The sequence below is a fragment of the Poecilia formosa genome, unplaced genomic scaffold, assembly GCF_000485575.1.
Source record: "Poecilia formosa unplaced genomic scaffold, Poecilia_formosa-5.1.2 Scaffold260, whole genome shotgun sequence".
Lineage (NCBI taxonomy): Eukaryota > Metazoa > Chordata > Actinopteri > Cyprinodontiformes > Poeciliidae > Poecilia > Poecilia formosa.
In genome coordinates this window covers 822,181-845,317 of record NW_006800199.1, presented here as the reverse complement: position 1 = coordinate 845,317, position 23,137 = coordinate 822,181, and the positions used below count along the sequence as shown (strand labels likewise).

General features: G+C 40.0%; 1 protein-coding gene across 1 annotated transcript in view; it reads right to left on the bottom strand.

Moving 5' to 3' along the window:
* The window catches only part of LOC103150711 (guanine nucleotide-binding protein G(i) subunit alpha-2-like), a 48,987-nt gene extending 29,709 nt beyond the window's left edge, over positions 1-19,278 (bottom strand). The window contains exon 1 of the mRNA XM_007570431.2: positions 18,497-19,278. Within this exon, the coding sequence (XP_007570493.1) occupies positions 18,497-18,614 (118 nt within the window). The 5' untranslated portion in view covers positions 18,615-19,278. The remainder of the gene's footprint in view (positions 1-18,496) is intronic.
* Positions 19,279-23,137: the final 3,859 nt, after the last annotated feature.

Sequence of the window (23,137 nt, the reverse complement as noted above, 5' to 3'; positions counted from 1 at the left end):
TTTCCGATAAAAAAAAAAAAATAAAAAATAAAAAACTCCACCTGGTGCTTCCAAACACCAAACATCTGATCACTGGGATTTTTACGTTCACTTTCAGTTGAATTAGGGTATCCATAAATATTAGGTTTATATAATTCAAAATATTAATATAACGCTCCATTTATTGAGCTTTTATCCAAACATGTCCACGTTTGTATTACTTTAATGTAAGAAATAATATATATATATATATATATATATATATATATATATATATATATATATATATATGTTACAATAAAATTCTAAGTCAGTATTGCCCCATTCTCCAGTACATAATTCAATAAATAAAGTTTATATTTTTTGTTTTTCCTCTTTTTTTTCTTGCTGCACTAAGCCATTATCTGAAATGCTGCATCTCAAGAACTGGAAACTCATTTGCTCAGCAGTCCATAACAGTCCAAAAAGGGGAACTGAAAGAAACCTTAACCCAAAGAACCACAATGAAGTCTGTTACTGACGGCTTTTTATATGATGACTCAAACATCAGAGATTCACAGATCGGTTTTTTTTTTTTCTTCTTTTTTTCCTGGCCAGCAGTGATTTCAGGTTTTCTGGTGTTTTTAATTAAACAGGAAAAGCAACGATTGCAGGAGCACATCATTTCTTAAGCTTATGTCCTTAGACTCGTTCTGATTTGTTCCAAACTTTAAGATAAAAAATCCATCAGGAAAGGTGCTAATAGTTTCTGTGTTTAGAAACTGAAAAGGGGTGCTTTCATTTTCTGCGGACTTGGTCCGCAACACGCTGAGACAAATGGGAGACCATTTTGACTTGGACAGTGCTGGAAATCACACAGATGAAACAAACGTGACGACAAATAGAAGCTTGGTGCAACAAAAATAAAGTCTTTCCTACACTTTATGTGTGCAACTTGTTTGCACACATAAAGCAAACGAGTTGCTTTAGGTACTGCAAATGTCTGTATGAATCCAATCCAGACCTTAATGTCGATACCCAAAGATCAGACCCCAACAGCTGACTCAGTGACCTCTGTTAATGCACTTCTCCTTGGATGCATGTCATGGTTTGAACTGTTTTTTTTTTTTTTACACACTTGCCAGCCACTGTTAGATACACCTGTTCAATTGGTTAACATGAACAGCAAGTAAGCCAATCACATGGCTGCAACTTGATGTTGTTAGCCTTCCAGTATTGGAGAGGACAACTTTGTAAAATCCAAATCGAGTACCAAAAAGAATTTAAGTGAGCTTAGGCATGGCGTGAGTGATGGCAGACAGGCTCATCAAGTATTTCAGAAACCACTGATTCACTGTCACTTTTGTGCACAACCATCTCTTAGCGTTGCTGACGATGTAAAAAAAAAATTGTCAGTTTTAAAAAGAGAACAGGGGGACAAGTATAAGACAACAGAATGCAACTGTAGCTGGTTACCACCAAGGAATACAAAAACAAAAAAACAAAAAAAACACACACACATCTCTGAACGAGCATCATGTCAAACGTTGAAGCACATGGCAGAAGAGGAAGAAATGAGTTGACTACGTTCAGGAAACCGAGCCTACAATCTGCACAGATTTGTCAGACTTGGACAATAATAGATTGGAAATGCATTGCCTGCTCTGTGGAGTTTGGATTTCAGCTCCAGATTGTAGGGTCAAAATTAGAGCAACTGTTAATGCATAAGGCAGTGCAGCCGTGATTCAACAGTTTAGAAAGGCAGTGGTGGTATTATGGGGAGGGGACATTTTTTTTGGTACACTTTGGGTATTCTGGTGCTAAATAGCCTCAGTATTGATCAAATCATCTTAAACAGTTTTTTTTTTTTTTAACATGACAAATTCAAAGTACTCCAAGAGCCTCCACAATCAACAGCTCTCAATGCAAAAAAGCACCTTTGGTGAAATGGGGGATTCACACAACTGCTGCATGTCATCGTGTTAATACGAACTAACCTGTTTCAGGGATTTTTCAGACACTTTGTTTATTCTATGGTATTTGAGTTTACCAGTCAAGCAAAATGTCATTGTGTGCATGTCAGATGAATCCTGGGTTTCAACATGTAAGACACCTATAACATGTTGCAGAGCAAATTGAGGAAAACAATTTAAGATTGCATAGACACATACTGCCCCTTTTATTCCCTGAATAACTGACTGACTTAGAAAAAAATGTTCATTTGATGTTCTGTTGGGCTTAATTCCCAAGTTGCTCATAATAAAAAAAAAAAGTGAATGTGCAAACCTAATCAGACAACCCTGTAACAAATAAGGGGAAGAAGTGAGGCATCAATTAACTCATTTTCTCCAACAGCTGCAGCTCAGAGCAGCAACTTCTGCAGTCTGACCTCGTTCACTTCCTGCCTCACAGGAAACATGCTGCGCGGCTCCGCCCTGCGCTTCCTGTTCCCCAAGTCTTTACTTGCGCGCGCGCGCGCGCACACACACACACACACACACACACACACACTTTAGTTCTGCTTAATGTACGCTTCTCAATCCCAAAAATAATCCAGCTGATTAACAGCATCAAGAAAAGAAAAAAAGTTCACAGCTCAGGATCTTTTGATTCCTGTGTAAAACTCAGAAATCAAAATGAGAACAAAAGCTTCCAAACCAAGACAGCATCCTAGACTGCAGATCTACTGGGTCTCTGCTCTTGAATCACAACAGGAGACCGAGCCAATGAAAACGCAGCAACGTGCAGATTGAAAAACAGCAGGACTACACATGTGCCAGGGCGGAGCCACACTGTAATCCAGAAGTTACAGCGTTAAGCAAATAGCTCAGCCGTAAAAAAAATATATGTATATGGGAAAGCTGTATTTAAGGTCCCCAAGAGAACAGAGAGACGCCCTCTCCAGAAGCTGTTATTGTCTCAAGTTTTCATTTCCACTGAGTCTTTAATCAAACCAGAAAGGAAAGGTTAGGGCTTTTTTTCCCCACCACCTCTGCTCTCTTCAGATCTATAGCAGAAGAATGACAGAGAGAATACGTGAGAACTTAATGGTATGGAAATCACAAAAACAAAACTTAAAGCGGGCAACGTCAAGCAAGACTTACTTTTCTGTATCTCTTACATCTGATCTGATTTCCTTGTATGGGAGGTGTGAACCCTAACGTGTGTGTAGTATTTCACAAAGAAGCAAAAAGAAGAAAAAGAAAAAAAAAGCAGAAAAACAGGAAACCAACCTGCTGCAACTGGCAGCCCTTGTGGGCAGAACTGAGACGGTGCATGGGCTCCGGCCCACAGCTCTGTCTGCTTCAGAGAGCAACAGGAACAGAGACTCTTTACGCCAGACGCACAAAAAAGAAGCTCACTTTTTGGACACAGTGCAGACAAAAACCTTCGTCATAAGACACTGTTAACGTACAAATCATGGCACACATCAAAGCCTTTTCTTTTTTTTTTTTTTTAGAAAAGCAGTCTATGCGTCTACCTCCGAAAGTAAGGCTTAGCGAAGCAGGGAGAAAGGCTTACAGTTCAGGCATGTTCCTCCCACCACTAACCGACAGGAAAACAAGCAGCAGAGCCTTTCAACATGACTACACTTGTTATCACCTCTGAGCTAATTCTTTCAACACCCTCTTCATCGTTCACCAAATTTCTGTTTATATCCGGATTGTTGCGTAGCAAGGGACTTCTATTTTTCTGACCGCATGGTATTTTAAAAATACTACTCCTCCAACTATGTACAATCAAATAAGCAATTTCATTTACTATCGCCAAGTCCAAAAAAAAAGACCACGCCTACATCTCAACTCTACACTGTTCTTTTTCCCTTTCAGATTTTTCCCTGTTTAAAAAAGAAAAATCTTTGGATTGAGAGCTTAGAAATTTGTATAGCCAAGTAAACAATTACGACAAACTGAAATTGAATGAATATAAAATGCAACTAATTATTTTAAATAACTTAATAAACTGAAGCTAAGTGCTGCGTCGACAGGCGGTAAGTGATACAGGAATGTTGACAGCAATTCTCCCCAAAACAAACTAGCTCAGGTAACATACTAAAAAGGTCATTAAGGTAAAAGAAATGGAAGAGTAATGTCAAAGAGAGGAGAGCTCCGACTGCTATGGGAGAACGACCAGCTGCACTCTGGCTACGTTCAATGTTTTGCCATTATAATTCGATGTGCTGTTTATGGTTTACGGTATTTCAAACTGCTGGTACCACATGAATATGCGTTTTGTTGGGATCTGTAATAAATCATGTCAAATGGGGAGGGAAGATGTAATGGAAAAAAATATACTTTTAAAGATTTATATTATTGAAACATCTATTAAAGAAATTTTATGAAAAGCAGCCAGAAAGTTGGAAAACAATTTGGTGCATTACCGCCACCTTATGGAAGTCTGTGTAGCGCATTACGACCAGGTGCTGTTGGGAGGGAAAAGAAGGAACAAAACAAAACTCAATATCGGTTCAAATCCACACCTTTATTACTATTTGAGTATTTAAGCCCTCAGTGCTCATTCTTACAGTGGGGAGAGATATTCTCTCAAACATAGTGGGACCACAAACCTGGTGTGAATCCACAACAAAGACTAAACTAGCTCTACCAGCCAGACACAAATGCCAGTTGGATAGAATCAGACTGAGTAAAAATATCACAGTCTTCCCAGAAAAAGCAAAACATTTTGCATGATTTCATTTTTTTTTGTTTTGTTTTTTTTGTTTCGTGCACCAATAAGTGGGTGAGGAACACAAACTCCGGTGTCATGGGCATTTTCTCTGGCACCTCACTGAAAGTAGTTGAGGTAGCCAATAGGCTGCATTTTGGTAGCAGCCTATTCCATCGATCAAGCATTCCCCTCACAGGTTCCAAGAAAAATATAGAATTTCACAAGTAAACATCCATAAGTGTGCTGTACCTTTCCTCATTTGAAATCAGACGTGCCACACACATGAAGCTTCAGAGAGAAGCTGATGCCAAAAACCCAGATCCATTTCAATTCTGGTTCTTCAACTGTATCTGAAGTACCAAAGGTGCCGGGTGTGGCATCTCAGTTTACACTCACTCACCGTCAAGTCTGCCAAAACATTATTCAGAGGTCCTATCACCAATGAATAAACTTCTGGTATTGTACGATTACAATACCAGAAGTGTGTCACATTTTATGCAATATGCGACATACTTCATATCACTTTTGCAAGTTTTTTTTTTTTTTTTTTTTTTTTTGCCCAGTTGAATTAGACAAGACACTCCCAATATTGAAGAAGAAAAGGCACCAAAAAGAGAAGTTACACCCTAAAATAAATAAATACTCTCGGCATTTGAATGTCAATATCAGTTTCTTGCTTTCGGTTCTTGTGCACCAGCTCCGCTCTGGATTGAGCAGCAGCTCCCTGCATGCCTGATCGTTCCTGATCCAACTGTAACAGTTAACTGAGGCCTGGTCCCACCCTCCCTCTCTCTCTCTCTGTTATCCTACTCAATATTCCCTGGCTAAAAAAAGGAGCCTCAGTGTGGGAGCACACCAGGCTGAGGCCCCACAGAAAACCACATAATTACAAATCACAATAAAGCCCTCAGTGTTGTGTCCGTGCCAAAAGCTCAGCTGCATACGGCTAAGCTCCAATGCAAAGCAGCAGCCACCCCCAAATCCTACCCCACCTCCACTTTGTGTACTAGTGAGTCACATCATGCTGCGACAGACGCAGTTGTTTCCATCACCCTAAATAGCCATCAAGACTTCAACTGACCAAGTCAGAGAAAAACGTAGCCTTTCTGAGCGTTAGCTGTTATGAGGAAGTTTGTTTTCTTTTTTTTTTTCCTGCCATTTACGTCTCATTTGCATCTTGTAAAAAAATGGTTCAAAAGCAGCTATAGAAACTTAACTGGCCTGGGCTTCTCATGTGTCTGACTCTGCAGGTGTGTTAACTTTTTTAAAGTGCACAGTTTGTCCACCACAAACACCAGCTGTTTATCTAGTGCTTGGTACAACACGATATAGAAATATGCAAACGATGCTGGAGCCTGACTGGCTTAAAAAGCTCTGGGAGGATTCTGGTTGTAATCGTTATCCATCAGTCACTATTAGAGGAAATTAATATGTTTTAAAGCAGTAGAGGGTTTGAGTCTGTGTGTGTGTGCGGTCATCCTTATCTTTCTCTTTTCAAAACGTCACATCTGATTAAAGAACCAACAAGTCATTCTTTCGCCACCACAGTGGTATAAAACATGTTTTCACTTAAAAAGGAAAGGCTAAAAGAATCAGATTAAATGTTTTTTTTTTTTTTTTTTTGCAATTCAGCTCTACGTTGAATAAAACGCAGTAATAAGCTCCAGAAAACTCATTCTGTATATTAAATCAATCAATGTAACATTTTCTGAGTGAAAAGTCTGTGTTTCCACTGGGAAACACTTAAGTATTTTTTCATTGCTGTCTTAATAACAGCAGTCACTCTGTAGAACAATCGATTGCTGTAATCGTAACAACCACTAATGCAAAGAAAATATTCCTAACAGAAGTAGTACATGAATATGTCTACATATTCTAAAAGATTTATTTTTAATTGCACATACGTCTCCTTTTCTAAACACGGAAGAGCAGCAGACATAAAACCGGCAAAGCCGCTCCCCTTGATTAGTTTATTGCTACATCAACTTGCAGAGATTGGAGTAGAGATAGAGTCCACTATTGTGGTGTTGATAAGTCGACAGTGGCAGGTGAAGAGACTTTCCTGCTGCACAAACCAGGTTCATCATTGACAGAGAATGTTGACCCTGAAGGCTCGACCTTTAGCAATTATTTCCCACTTGTTCCGAAAGCATTTACCTTATTACTTGAAACTGACCCTTACTCCTCATACAGCTAAATAACAGGTTTCTTTCTCAGACTTCCATCTTTTGCTGCAACTTTCTTCCCGTTAAAAGGCAGTAGTTCTTCTCCACTGTCTCTAAATGCTTGGTCGGGAAAATGAATTGCTGCAAAGTCGGTGATTTAATGCAAACGGCTCTGCATCTTTAGAACGACAACCTTTGATCTGCAGCCATTCCAAGAATATAAGTAATGGAATCATATTTAACTCTATGAAGGTTCATTCTGATGTCACTATATAATTTGGCAGATTTAAAATAAAAGTAAAATTAGAGCCAATGTAAGTTGGATATGATTATCTTGCACAGAACCTTGAAGTGGCATTTTTTGCTATTTGGTCAAATATAAACTGAATAGAGCGAATGATTTAACACCATTTGCAGAAAAGATTTTTACTTTTCTGTTAAATTCTTTATCAATGGGTCTCAAGCAAATTAAGCAGGAAATCTGGTTCAGTAATTGATAAAAACTGGTATCCCAAAAGGTTGCTGAAAGCTATATTATAATCAAAGTTGTCCCACCTAGAATAGCTTTTTTTTTTAACCCGATTCGGCTAAAGATCAGACATTTTTCAAGCAATTGTTCCGACTCTTTCGATCTGAAAGGCAAAGTTAAAAAAGTCAATAGGTTTTGGTGAAAAATCTGAGAACTACCTTTAAGCATGAACCCTCAGTTAAACTGCAACCCTGGTGGTTTGATAAAAGCAAAGCATAAAGGCTGGGAAAGATAGGAGCCAATTTCTCTGTCAAACTGATAAATGTTCTCAAAATTAATCCCTTTAATGCGATTTCCTTTATTACACATCTCCAACAACCACAGAATGGGTCGATACAGTACCACAGCAGCCACATTTGCCACAGAATAAGAAGCCCTTTTTTATTTTATTTGTTTTCCTTTCTCATGCTCTGTGTGTAGTGTAGCGCTCTGCAGCAAGTCACCGACTGGTTTGTCTTTTTATTTGGCATTTCAAGCCACAGTTAAAATGTCACCATTCTGTGTCATCATTCAGCCATTATTACAACCTGCACATTTTTCCTGAAAGGTGCAAAGGTTGAAAATCAGAGTATAGGACTGTAATCAAGATAATTATAACTTTTATGATCATTTGCTTCAGCTCAAACCTGTGGTTAAGTTAAATCTCCATTTTTATTGACATTTAAATATATACATTTACTCTCCCTTACCTTTCTCCAATATTTAAATATTGATAAGCATCTTCAAACTGCTTTTTATCTCTCATCGTCAATGGCCGGTAAGGTGCTTACCACATAGTAGGCGTGCTGCCATCATCCCCCCACCCACCACCACCTTTAGAGTAAAATAACCACAACTGTAAGCCTGCAAGCGAAAGCATCAATTTAACATTCAGCTGATTGTGGCATGAAATTCCTAATATTGTAGAGAGACACTACTATTTTCCATTTATTAGTTTTCTTAACCTGTGGCTCACTGAGAACACTGAATGGAAATAAAGTGAAAAGCAAACAAAGCTCCGTTGGCCTGAGGTGGAGTTGTTGCAATTTTAATTCTTTAAGTGGAAAGTGCAAAAATATCCAGACATGCAGAGCAGGACTTAACTTGGTTTGCACTACGCACAAGTAAGACCCGAAGTGGAGTCTCTCATTTAACAAAAAGATCCAAATCCAAAGCAAATGGCTAGAAATTTCCTCATATCTTGTAAGAGTCTTCCAACTGGTAAATTGAATGCTCTGCAGGATCCTGGTGAACCAGAACTCAAGGGGAGGAAGAAAAAAAAAAAACAGAAAACATGTGTCAGCAAGAGCCTTATTATAGCATCTAGCCTTAAACTGATGAAATCATTTCAAGGAAAGTAAATATGTATGAAAGGAACAAACATACTAATGCTCCTGGGAATTTCCCACAGCTTTCTGCAAGTCACTGCTAATGCTGGGATGTGTGTTTTTAGTTGAAACAAATGGGAAAAAAAAAAGAAGAGGAGAAAAAGAAACAAGGCGTTACTTAGCTTTAAAATAAATAAGCGTGAGATGTTTTTAAGTGTAAGCCCTACAAAAACAACAACAAAAAAATCAAATCAACTAAGACTTTGCTATAGTAGCATGAGACTCACTTTGCATGCATGACCTAAAGTACACCAAGCAGCAAAGTGAAAACGGTCTCTAAACTGCCGGCAGGTTTAATTTAAAACCTCCAAGAGGACATAATCCCGATCGGTAAAGAGAGCCTGTGAACAGCTGAGTCAGTCTTTCTGTGGCAGCTCCCTTCAAGATGAAACCTCAGGTGATGGTCTGGCTGATAAAGACCTTTACCTTTCTCCATAAATCCTCCCGGCGTGTCATTCTTCAAACAAAATTAGTCATAAACAGACAGATGTGTCAACAATTTCTGTTGGTCGGTCTCTCGAGAGTTAATGAGATACCATAATCAAATAAATGTCGATGCGCCGGTGGCGTCAAACGCCAGGCAAGTTCTCCCATAAATCTCAGTGAACACACGCGGTATTAATATATGGCTTTGAAGACAATATCTTCTCGTTCAATATTTGCAGCACAGCTTCATATTTCCTGATGACGATATGCCCGCAGTTTAAATATGGGCTTGCTGATGTTTTCGCATTGGCAACTCATTTTGCTTCTGCGAATGACCGCTCAGACCAGAGGGTTCTTAATAAGACACACAGACGAGCGTTCAGTTATGGCAGTGTCGCCACATGCGGAGACCCTGTGGGAAGGAGACACAGCGACGTGCTTTGACAAGCAAAACTAATAAATCACCATCAAGTGTTGAAGTTGCAAACAACGCGAGCCTGATGCTAATAAGATGTAAATGCTTCCACCGCTGCCGTCCACATTTTCCCCATTTCAAACTCGTTGGCTACGACTGTCCTTCATCTCCTGGGAAATAAACAAACAAACAAAAAAAAAAAACTGTGCAATGTATTTATTTGGATGTTTTTTTGTGTGACTTAAGCCTACAAGTCTTATATCTTGCGTACAAAACTTCACACACAAGCTGCACATGCCCCAAGCCAGTATGTGCTCCCACATTTTTCCATTCGACAGTTTGCTCCTTCCTGCTTTGTATTTTTTTTTTCTCCACTGGAATGGAAACAAAAACACACCACAGTGCAAATCAAATGCTGTGCCCCTTCCAAATATCTATTTTAGTCTTAAACAAGATCGGTGAGGTTTTGATGATTTCTCCTTTAGTATCACAGCGAATACTTTTTTTAAATGTCAAAGTGGCACAATCCTTGACTGACCAAAGAATCTGCAACTAAACAATAACATCGACTTCATGATGATGTAACCTACAATGTCTTGCTAAAAAATGTTCCCCTCCCCAACTCTTTTCAATGTTTTCTTTCACTAAAACTAACTTAGCATAGTTTAGCAACACAAAAGTAGTCCATATTTACTGAAAGAGGGGCAAATTAGTTTTTAGCTCTCTACACATTAAAACCTGAAAAACGTGATGAAATCTGCCCCATGAATCAAGTTGATCTCTCAACCAATAACGACTGTCATGTCAACAAATTCTCCAACCTGAGCAGTGAGTCTCTGCAGCTGCTCCAGAGTTACCATGGGCTTTTTTTAGCTGCTTTTCTGGTTATTGCTCTGTGTAGACACGTGTCATTTCTCTGAGATTTTTAAAGTTTGGTATGTTGCTAAAATAACATTGTTTTGAAACGCTCCACAGTTTTCTCTCTGGCCCGTCTGCTATGTTTCTTGGTCATTATTTTTAAAATATGTGAGAAAACTATATAATGTTTTTAGCCACTATACAGTTACGCGTGGTGTATGCGTCTTGGTGTAGCACATAAAATCCTTTTAAAGAAAATCTAACATATTTGTTGTCAAAAAATGTGAGGATTTCTGAGGAACAGAACACTAACAGATGAGTTTTTGCCCCCAAAAAATACAGTGTTAATATTTGACACTTGCGAAAGAAAAATTAGAAACGAAAAAAAAGTTGCTCCCTCTCTCTAGGCAGCTGCGTGCGGCCTGTGGGCCAGAACCGTACAACTGACACAGGATGGGTGTGCTGGTTTCCTCTACCAGTCAAACAAAAGACTTACATTTACTTCTTTTACATGCAACCAGCTAAAAGAGGAAGTGACAGTGGAGGAGGATGGGGGTTGGTGGGTGAAGGACTGCAACAGGAAATGATATCAGCCACATCCGGCAGAGTCTGCAGCCTTGATCACAAACGGTGAAACCAAAAAAGCAGAGAGAACAGCAGTGGCACTGTCTCGGTGCAACCAAGAAGAGTTTAAGGAGCCAAATAAAAAAAAAAGAGGCACTGGAGAGTTAACTCAATACAAGCAAACTCTGATATGGGAAGCAGCTGTTTGTGTTGGCGTTCTTATACTAGATAACTCGCATCAACAGAAGATTTTAATTAGAAAAGATTTAAGTTTACCAACAGAATGCGTGGCAGGAGTCTTTGGACGGCAACACAATATTGCTGAGAATGCTTTGCTCCAACTGGGAAACGCGTCCAGAGAGCTGCTGAGGTTATCAGAAAAGGCATAAGTAGGTGAGCATTTCTGATGTTCCACACAGCCCAAACCTGAATGTGTTTACAGAAAAACCTTCTGACGAGAAAGAGGCAACTCTGGTAGGGTGCGTACTGCCGCAAAAATAATTTAAACACTTCAGTTGCAGTTGTTGCGTTGCATGTGTAACAACATGATCACAGTGAGCGCACTGATCAGTCCTGATACCCAAATTGAATGTCACGTCTAAATTTTAGGAATACAACATGAAACCAGTGCTGCGCTAACAACATGCACAACGTCGGCTTTTGTGGTCTACCCCAAGCCTCCATCGACCCACAGGAAGTATGTTCTCATACCTCCTACCTTAATCGCCCATAAAGACCTGCTAAACTTTGATCCCTTTCATGACAGCAGGAAGCTGGGTTCCAATCGTCTGCCGAGCGCTTCCTGTCTCAAAGTGTACTTTAACTGTCCTGACCTGTGTAATCTCAACGCAGAGCGTGCAGGCTCGGCCCTGAGGGAACCCCGGAGCAACGGGCCCGCTAGAGCAGAGCGCTGACAAGATAACCCTGTGAGGATGGAGGAGATTGAAGCAAACTCATTTCCCATGACGGAAAAGAAAAGAAAATGGATTGCATGACGGCAGAAACGGGGATAATGGTTCACTGCATGGGTGCTTGGTGACAACCAACCTCCAGATGTCCCACTGGACCAAAAGGCGCTTAACACATAAGAAGGAAACCTGATATGGTGATGCTGTAAGAAGGCTTGTTTGAAAGAACATTTACAAAGACCAAATGCTATAACACCAGAGAGCTTCATTTATTTAATAAAAAATAAATAAAGCTATTTGTTAGGTTTGTTTCAGCTAATGGTTTCATGAAGCTACACTTTAGCACCCAACACGTTGTCTGGCATGTCGAGCCTCTCTGGGATTTAGAGAAGAAGCTCAAAGACCAGCAGCCATGTGGGAAAGTCTTCAGTCAGCAGGAGGAATGTGGGGAACTTTTAATCATTGCCCTGCTAAAGAATATTTGCTGTGAGCCCTCACTCGTTTTGTATTTTTAATCGTTTCAAAAAGCACTAAATAATTTGAGTCCATTTACCACTTAGTCTAAAGACGATGCTGATGAGCTAATCAATGATGTTTGCAATATGCCAATAATTATCAGTAGAACCATTTTCAAAAACTGCTCGTACGGTTTGCAGCGAGAGGTTGACAGCCAATGAGACTGTGATGACGTTGTATTACTTTTATGATTTACTTGTACCAACACTGTCAGAAATTTCACAAAACATTGTGATAAAACTACATCCACGTTGCCCATTGATGCACCAGAAAAATCTCACTCCTACATTCACCCACAGAGTGGAAATATTTACCAGATTTTTAACAAAAGTACACTTTTGTTAAATCATTACGTTTAAATTGGACCAAAACACAACATTTCAGAACAGCTATCTTAGAGGTGTTTTTTTTAATAAAACTTACTCAAAGGACCATTTATTTACAGTTTGATTAGATATAATAATAATAATAATAATAATAATAATAGTTTATTTACTGTATGATTGACACAACAACAATGAACAATCTTTACTGTATGCGTTACTCCAAGAGTAGAGTCCAGAGTTTTCATCCTGGAAGTCAGACCATGTTTGGTGGGGAGGTTGTGCATTCATCCCGAGTTTCCTGCACCTTATTAAACATTTGAAATCTGTCAGAACTTTGCAAGAACCCCACATCCTCAGTCTTAAAATGCAGTCCCTGAATGTACCCCGTGTGCTTCTGTGGAGCGTCTCTAACACAGCAGGAGGAAGGAAGGAAGGAAGGGACGTGGACTGAAGAGTGGAGGTGGGAATTAAGGCAGTGGTGATTTTTTTATTTTTTTTATTTTTTTTAAAGCTATCACCATATTCAGAGCAGAAAGGATAGCGTAGCGGTTCAGTCTCTGTGGACCTGCACTGAGACGGGCAGTCTGCAGGAGCTGGTCTTATCTTCAGAGCTCTCGCTGTAATTGCAGGATATTCAGCCTCTTCGCAGACACATTCACGGCCCTGCCTGCCAGTGCGTCATGCAGCTAATTGGGCAGTGCTGTGGTGTAGACTGTTGAGTAAACACGGTCAAGTCATCAAAAAAACATATATAGCGCAACAGCTCATTTGAGAAATTTCAGAATTGCCAGGATTCCTGTCGAAACAAAGATTCCATCACTCGAGGAGCGTCCTCCCTGGAGAGCAGACATATTTATTCTTCAGGAACGCTTCGGGGAGGATGGTTTCCACTGCAGAAACGGGGACCTCTATAATGAGCCTACTGTAATTACACCCGACACCCACTTAAGCTCTGCCTGTGACTTTAATAAGAGGGAGATGCTCAGTGTCTGCACAGTGCTGACCGCAGGAGAACATGTCACCCCGTGAAGTCATTCAGCAGGTCAGTCTGCAGTAAATAAATGACCACATGAAAGCCTGCAGGTTGGACTCTATGCGCTGCTAAAGTTTAATACCGAACTTGATTCAGGACGAAAAACAGGCTGATAACATGGCATTTTTATGAACAATTTCTCCTGTTTGTAGAGAACATCCACAACTTCTAGAGATAAAGGAAGGAGGAATCCCACCTCAGTTACTGCCCACCCGGAAAAGAGGTGATGAACTGACTTAAAAAAAAAAATAATATAGTGCTGAATTCACTTTGGCGGTTTTCAGTGTCATCGATTCCATAGTCGCAACTCAAAATGTGGTACCTCTATTTGTAAGAGCGCAACAACAATCACAGTGACAAAATCAAAATTACGCCACCTCTTTGCAAAACCGTCCTGATTTTAGCCTTTACAGCATCGCATGTCGGCAGCTGCAGCCTCCAAGAGCTGGTTTTTATAGAATCGAGGGCACGGCTGCGGCACTGAATCGCCCATAAACCGATACTGATATGTAGCACGTTAAACACGGCGTGTCATTAAAAACAGTGCCGTCCTTCCACTTGTTTTACAAACTTGAAACAAGCGCCTTCTATTTTAAGAACCTAACCAGAATCCCTCCCATATTCCAGTGAGTTTTCCTGCACGTGCACAGTAACATGTAAACATATTGAGGGCATGTTCAGTGCACCGCTAACAGATTCGTGGTAAAAAGCTTCTGGACTGCGCGCCCGCAGGAGGCTTGTTTGCATGCAGTCGGTATAGAGACGTATTTACATAACAGCACAGTCTGTCACACCTCACAGCAAATATCTCTGTTTACTACGGAGGCTGTGAGGAGTGGAGGGGGGGGGTGATGTACTTTGAATTTGCACAGCTTATGCTGAATTGCGCACCTGTTGTTCCCAAAACAGAGCAAAATTAACCTAAGTGTTCTTGTAAGGACAAACGAGACGTTGGACGTCTTCCTGCTAATGACGACTCCAACCTCCGACGGCAGGAAATCCTCACTGGTCACATTAACTAATGGCTTTTTTTTTTTTCTTATATTTTCCTGAGGGACAACAAATAAGGGAAAACAATCTCACATCGCCTTCTCTTTCTTTTTGGGTGAGGAAGATTAGGCCAGAGCCGTTACCTTGGAAACCCCTAATTAAATTTACTTGTATATTGAGGGGGGGGGGGAACATTTCATTTCAATTAGGCTTTCTGCAGTCGGATTTCAGTGATTCGCTGAAGGGGGGCAGCGACTCGAGAGAGCCGACTGAAAACGCAAGAAATGAGGCTTGCACTTAAACCGAAACCCCGCAGCGCAACTCAGAGTCGTATGGGGTTATGGGGATGCTATTGTACCAGAGAGCTTAGAAAAACAAGTGATGTGACACCTCCTAAAGGATGTAACACCTCTATCCTACATCCTTCACCCAGGGCAGGAGTGTTGTTTCAGCGGCAGCTGTAAGCTATTGCATTCTGTAGCCTGAGAATTATGAGAGGATAATAAGAAACGTTTTAAAAACTTGAATTTAATACAGAGGACTATAGTTAAACTAAACACTTAACACAAGTTATCTGAACTTGCTTTGTGCGCCTTTGACACACCTGTCCTTAACTGCACCCGACGTTTACCGTTTACAGTGAAACCTTTCGAGGACAGTCCAGGTTTATTTCCTAGTTCGAGCTTCACGAGCAAAGACAGGATTTTGCAATTGCACAAGAAAAGATGGAGTGGGGTGGGATGGGGAACACAAACTCTCCTGTAATTGCCCCAACCCTCGCTCGGTGAAGTAGACAGTAATTACTGATGTAAGACCTGCTCCACAGAGCTGACTGTGTAATTAGCCCTCTATCCGAGGGCACAACTTAACCCAGCCTCCTCTTCAGAGAACCAAGAGAGGAAGAGGCGGTGTGCGTTCACCATCGATCTGAGATCGATGATCTGTGTTCCGTCAGGAAACAAAAACAATAAAAGAAAAACATACTTGTGAGAGTCGACGTTTCAAAATGAGCTGCACTGACTGATTCCTACGTTAAATCAAAGTCTGGTGCACAAATTCAACCCCAACCAGTTCATGCGCACGACGTCGTAAGGAAACCCGTTATATGGCAGCCACACCAACACCAACGTGATAGACCAACATAAATCAGAGCACATTTGTGAAGAGGAAGGAAAAGATGCAAAACAAAATGTTTAAGAACATGTTTGGTATGCATTTAGATTTCACCTCCTTTACTTTGACACCCCTAAATAAAATCCAGTGCAAGCAATGGCCATCAGAGGCTGGCCAATTATGTCAATTCAATTTACATTTGAGAAGACCAACCCCAGCAAGAACATGGATGGCGGCAGAATAATGGTGAGGGGGGTGTTCTTCTTTAGCAGTGAAAGGGAAGCTAGTTAGATGGATTTAGCTAATAGCAGAACAATAACAGAAGAGAAACTGTTTGGGGTCTACAGAGTTGAGACTGGGCCGAAGGTTCACCTTCCAGCAGGATAAAAAAACAACAAAAAAAACCTTAAACATACAGCTAGAGGTGCAAATAACTGAGACTTCCTCTAGAAGTGCTGATAGCTGCAGATAATTCAAACACCAAATATATCTTAATATGCTCCTAGACCAGCTGCTTTGTATGCCAGCTAATGGTGCGTAAAGTTGTGCATAAGGTGTTCAGCTTCCCACGCTGCGTTTGCTTTTGAATACAGCAAACCTGCAAATAAATCATTTTCGGAAAATTTGCCTTTTACGTTCCGAATGAAATCTGCAAATTCATAAATCCACTAACCCTAAACTGCTGGAGACACACTGAAATCCCGTCTTAAAATGGCCCAGTCAAAGTCCAGAAAAAAATCCAACTGATTTTGGCTGGCAAAACTTTAACATTTTTTTTTTATATAGATAATGAAAAATAAAGCCAGTCTAAATTCTATTACAATCAGCGGTTCTGCTAAAATGTGACAAAGCTGAAGAGGCATCAATGCTTACCATTTGCACTATACCATGGATCCTACACTGCAGCCGTCTGCCGTACGATTCCCACCGATTTCTACATCGATTTCAATCTTTGAGTGCAAGCTTGAGATGCAGCCTTTCAGCTGACAAAGCGAGGGACAGTGGTTGCATCTATCCATCTCTCTCATGCAATGGCATTTCCCTTCAAACAGCAGCTTTGGGGCAACAACATCGAGGCTGATGAATTGTGGTTATGATAATTAGGCTATTTATTTTGCACAAGTATAACTTTTGGAACTAAACGGGGGACTTTAAAAAGGGGTTAACGGACGATAAACGTGCCGTATCTGCTTCCTGTTAATTGCTCCAGTCAGTTTCCATGCAAAAAAAACAAAACAAAAAAAACACATTTAGTCAGATCAACTTCCTGGAAATGTGACGTGAAGTTTCTAGCAAACGAGCCTCATGTGGAGAGCAGGCATGGGCACAGCACGAGATCCCCACAGCATGATAACGTTGCCACGGCTTCCCCATGTCACGTTATTTATGACCTACCTGCTTTTACTGAAAACAAAGCAATTATTCTTAATGCTGAAATATCATTTTGAGAATTACATTTTTATAAGTGATAGTACTTTCCATAATGGAACTCTGGAGAACATCTTTTCTACCATTCGGTCTGTCAACACTTGTCCTGCTCGACACACTGAAGGGTTTTTTTTTTTTGGTATCTCAACAAAATGACTTTAAGCCACAAAAACAGTAGGACGGAAAATGTGTACTTGTTTCGAATCTGTACATTTGATATGCCCTCGTGTACGTCTCAGCCCGACATCTGAAGAAGCCTTGCCTTAACATTTTTCTGCGCACAAGATCTTTATCGGGTTTTAACTCAGCTTTCCCTTTTCCTCATGAAATAGACAAAAAATGAGAGGAGGAAAAAGCAGCATACTAAATGATCCAATGAGTGAGTTTAAATATTCAAAAAAAAAAAAAAAAGAAGGAACAGGGTGATGACATAAGCAAGAACTTCTGTCATTACTAAGAAAGCACAGGAAAAAAAAAAACCTCAGGAAATCCTCGTTACTAAAGAGTTTGCTGCTTTAAAATCCATTAAAATAAAATTTAAAAAAGGACAATAAATAACTTTAGAGATACTACAACGGCTTGCAAAACTAAAAAAGTCTTTCTAAATCCTTTGCATGTGTGTAATGTGTGTGTGTGCTGTGGTCTGTCCTGGGAACAGACAGGGCTGTTCATCCTCTATCCAAACGCCAGCCCACTCATTGTCAACCAGGCCCTGCCAAGTCTGACCTCCCTCTGTAGTCAAGCACAGCTGAGAGGAGGTCACTCTGAAAACTGACCTTACAATAATAATAATAATAATAATAATAATAATAAAAACTAATAATAACAACAAGACTTTCCAGCAATCTCACAACATTGCCCACGTAGAACATGCTGTAAAACTGGCTTTCAAGGACAGAGCCGTAAAAAGCACGGCAATGTTGCTGCTCTAAACTTTCCCCAAGCACTGACGCAGGAGCTTTCATGTCTGTGTTAAAGCATGTGTGACACTGGGGGGAAAAAAAAACATTAAAAAAAACATAAAACGACAAAAACAATTGTCTTTCTTGGGCTGGACTGCTTAATAAACCCTAGTTTCACTAGGAGGTGGGTCGGGCCAGAAATGTCATTTTTCAAACATTCAAAGCCTTTTTACCTCCTACTTTTCTATTGTACGGCACTTTTCAGGCAGTTACACAACTTGCAAATCAATTTTGCAAGCCCGAGTCAGTGTTGTGACAGACTGTACTCACCCAGCAGCAGCAGTTTCACTTCTCTCGCCGCCTTCTCTCCATCTTCTCGCAGGTTTTTGTCAATCATTTTGGACCTCTCGGCCGCGGCTTTATCTTCCTGACTCACAGTACAACCCATGGTTCCTAGTGCGCGCTTCAGGTCTGCAGCTTGGTAGGGGAAGTTTTAACAAGTGAAACAGTCCGAAATCCTCCCTCTCCCCCTGGGTTTAAAGCAAAAACAAGAGCCGAAGTTGAGTAAGAGATGACTTCCCTTTTTAGGTGTTCAGCGACAAACGTGACGGATTCTGTTCATCTGCGACTGCGAAACGACGCGAATTTGGGATTTCTGGGCGAAAATCTCAAAACACACGTTAGTTAATGTCTCAGTAAGTCAACATTTGCTCCCTATTTGTCCCCACAAAAAAATACGGCTTGAGTAACTTTTCTGGGTGAACTTTCTGCTAGTCCTCACAGCGGATCATCGGAGCAGGTCAAAGACACGAAAACAGCCCCACGAAGTTCAGCATTAAAAAAAAAAAAAAAAAAAAAAAAAAAAAAGTACTCCAGCTGTTCAAAACCGAGCACACGCAGAAACAGCCGCTGCCAGTTAAGCTACCGAAAACACACCCGCCACTTTTCCCGTGGATTTTTTTTTTCCTGACTAATGTAAATATTCGTCCTAATCCGTAAAGCCTGTGCGCATTCTTTCCCCGCGTAGAGATTTATCACATTTGAAGCCACACCCGTCGCCGCCGTTAAGTTCCCCTCAAACCGACAGAAGAGCGAGTCAGCGCGAGCAGCGTCACCTCCCCAGCCCAGCAAGCTACACGGAACTAACGGGTCCGCACCAATTCGACGCCGGCGCAGTTTGCGGGCGGGGTGAGGACAAGGCGGAGTCTGTCGAGCATTTAGAAAGCGAAATGACATGCTCTGTTCTTTTAAATTAATGTCTAGTCTTTATTTATCTTGGTTACTTCAGGATTATGTTCTTCCTCCGCCCCCCGTTTAATGTCTTTGTTATAAACAATAGAAAGACGGACATAAACACAAACACAAAAATTGTAGCAAATGAAAATGATACAATGACTAAGTCATGTTGTGATTATTGTCGTTCAGGGACAACCAAACACTAGGTTAAGTAAGGTAATTTTATTTATATAGCACAGTTTCAGTAACAAGGCAATTCAAAGTGCTTTTTTTTATGAATTAGAAGGAAATACAAACAAAATAAACCAACAATGGGGAAACCACTAAAATACTCAAGTAGTCTGCATATCATTTTCTTTTCTTTTCACTTTTGAGTCATTTCTTAGATTACTACTTCTTACTTTTACTTTTGCTGTAGTACAACTTTTGGCTGCTCTACCCACCTTTTGCATTGACTTTCATCCTCATTTTCAGATGGTGCCGTTGCTCCCAACTACCATGTTCAAGGGTCCAGTTCTTCAGCTTTATTTTCTGAAGCAGAACTTACTGATGGTCTCAAACTTTCCTCAATCACCCTTTCATACGTGGTAGTATTTAAGGTGGATTATGTGAACTGGGCATGTCCTGGTTTATCAAAGCTTTCGCATATTGTGACGCTTCCATTTCCATGATTCATAGTTGATATTTAACACGTCCTTCGCTCTGGTGTTCAAACAATTACATTTAGACTCATCTGTCTCTAGAGAACATTGTTCCAGCAATCATTGTCTTGGCCTTTAATCTTGTCGGCAAGCTTCAGTCATGGCTTTCATGTTTTTCCTGGAAAGCAACCCAATGAAAGTCAATCGCGTGAAGTCACCTTCTGATTATGCACACATGCACTTTCACATCAACAGTCACAAGAACCTGATTTAAAGATTTCTAGCTATTTCTTTTAGCATCTTATAACTTGTTTTAATGTTGAACTGTCTGAGAGGGCATGTTGGGAGTTGTTATTATTATTTGTTGCTATTTTGAGCTGATTTCAAATTCTCGAGACCTCTTAAAATCTGCTACATCAGATTTTTTATTTATTTTTTTTGTTCTACTTGAATTTGCAACATTTACACATCACAGTGCAAATAGAATGTGCCATTAAATCAGTAGTCCAATGTTTCCCAATACCGGTCCTCATGGCATACTGTCCTTCATGTTTAACACGTCTCATTCATTTGATTGCTGTTCCGCAAAAGCCTGTTAATCAGTCATCAATTGAAGTGCGGTGCAGAAGCAGGGAAACACGTCAAGCATGCAGGACAGAGTGCCTTGAGGACCAGGGTTGGGAAATGCTACAGTATGTCTTTTCAGGCAAATGTCCTTCACATATGCAGAGGAATATGGTAAGTGGTAAATGGCCTGTACATGCGTAGTGCTTTCACAAGTAAGCTACATTGTAGCCACAGCTGCCATGGAGAAGAGCGACAGAAGCAAGGCTGCCATGCACTCAGCGCCAACATGGCCTCTGACCAGGACCATAGGCAAAGGTGAGTTAAGTGTCTTGCCCAAGAACATGATGACTAAAATGGATGAAGCAGGGGTTCAACCTGGCAACCCAGCGGTTGCAGGACTAAATCCCACCTCCTGAACCATCATTGGACGTGTTTGGACATGAACTTGCACATGTCTCGTTTGAGCTTTTCATGACACTATTCCAAAAGTATAAACATAAATTTTCTTTTCAAGTCATACGTTCTTCCTCTGCCAACTTCCCAGTCTCTTTTCTTACTTCCGACTGGCTCGTCTGTCTCTTGTTGTGAAAAGAGCGAACCCTACTAAGAAAAACCCTCCTCCTCCCAGTGTTTTATGGGAAATGTAGTCAATGAGGATGCAGAGCTCCCCCCGCCCCCCCTTTAACAGCTGGGGGCAAAAGTTTGTAATCAAGTTTAGTCATGTTTAAAGTTGTGCAGAGATCTTGATCAAACATAAAGGAAACTAGTTTTGACACGGTAATAGCTTAACTGGTAATGATTTGCTTAATATTTTTACTGTACTTTTATCAAACTTAAATGATAAAATAGTCAATTAAATTCGCATCGTCTTTTTAAAGTTATACCTTAATTAATGATTCAAACGCTTTCTAAACGTTATCTGAGTTGAATCCAATTAAATTGGCCTGCTAAGGCGTTTCAATGAATGACCAACTTGGAAATCAGAATATACTGAACCCAAACTATGCAACTTGTCCTCAATCGAAATTCTCATAAAAAAAAACAAAAAAAAAAACACACATCCTTGACGAAAACGGTTTTCTTCCCAGTTCCGTAGCGCCATCATGTGGTAGATCATGGTATAGCGTCTCAGACACACTTCAGTCTTCAAGATTAATTTGCAATATGCAATGATAAACAGTACAATTACAATAGGCCTTCGCAGCGCTAAGCTGCTTGGGGCTATCATTGATGCCTAAGAGTTTAGGTATTTAAATAAAAACTAGCATTTAATGATCATACCTGAGAAATGAAGAAAAGGAAATCATGTCACCCCATTATCTTTATTGCAACATCATTTACAGTACAATAACTGCCAGCAACATATTAAAATATAGAGATACAAGAAAATAGACACAAATTGAAGGACAACAAAGTTTAAAAGCACTTTGAAAATTATTACATTTACTTTTTTAATTGGACTAAATCTTTAATTGCTATTTACATTATATAAACTAGATATGAATATAGAATATAAAGGGTATACATTTATATACATTATTTATAAATGCTGGCTGATGTCATCATTTAATTAATATGTTATGCTGTTCAATCAAATGCATATTAGGAAATCACACAATCAAGGAGGCCAAACAACACCGAGGTCTCCTCAGAGATCCTGTTGTGTCCTCGTTTATCGTTGCTTTATTTATTGGTATTTGTCTGTTTTTGCATGTTGTGAAGACATGTCCTTGTGCAACCTTATTATTATTATTAAATCAAATGGCCTACTTGTGCTTCAGCCAAATATCAGGTTCAAACAAGGAAGGGGATAAATAAAAGCATAAATTAGCAGAACATCACACACTGAGTTGCGCTGCAGTGGCTGATGCAGATGATTCCTCTGCACACAAACACACACATAAAAGAAACCAAACATATATAAGGTAATAAAAATAAAAGGGGATTAAAAGAGGCTTGTTGCGTAACAAAAGACAAACAGGACAATATTAATATATTCACACAGCACTTTTAGTAGTCTGGTGTAAGATTTTTTTTTTTTTTTAATCATAGAAAACAATACTGAAGTGTACAGTATGCAAGCCCAACGTCTTACTGAGGACTCCTAAGTTAGTAGGTTTGTGTCTGCAAGGAAGCAGCGAGGAAGACAGACGTGACCACCAATGTTGATAAATCATTCACTATATATATATATATATATATATAAAATTTTTTTAAATCAAACGTGAGAAAAACAATCGTTTTGCATTTCATTACTGACTCGGATTCATCCAAAATATCCACATAAAACACATCCAACACTACGTTTTGAACAACACTTCACCCACCGAAGGTAGACGACGAACACTTGCGTTATTAAATACTTTTGATCGGAGTATAGCGTAGATGGGAGTTAAACGTCACAGATGCATGAAGGTAGTAAGTAGTACGGTTCACTTTACAGCGGAATCATGGTTTTATCTTTCCAAATGACACAGACACTCAAAAACCCCCAACATTACATCCAATAAATTATTCATCATATTCT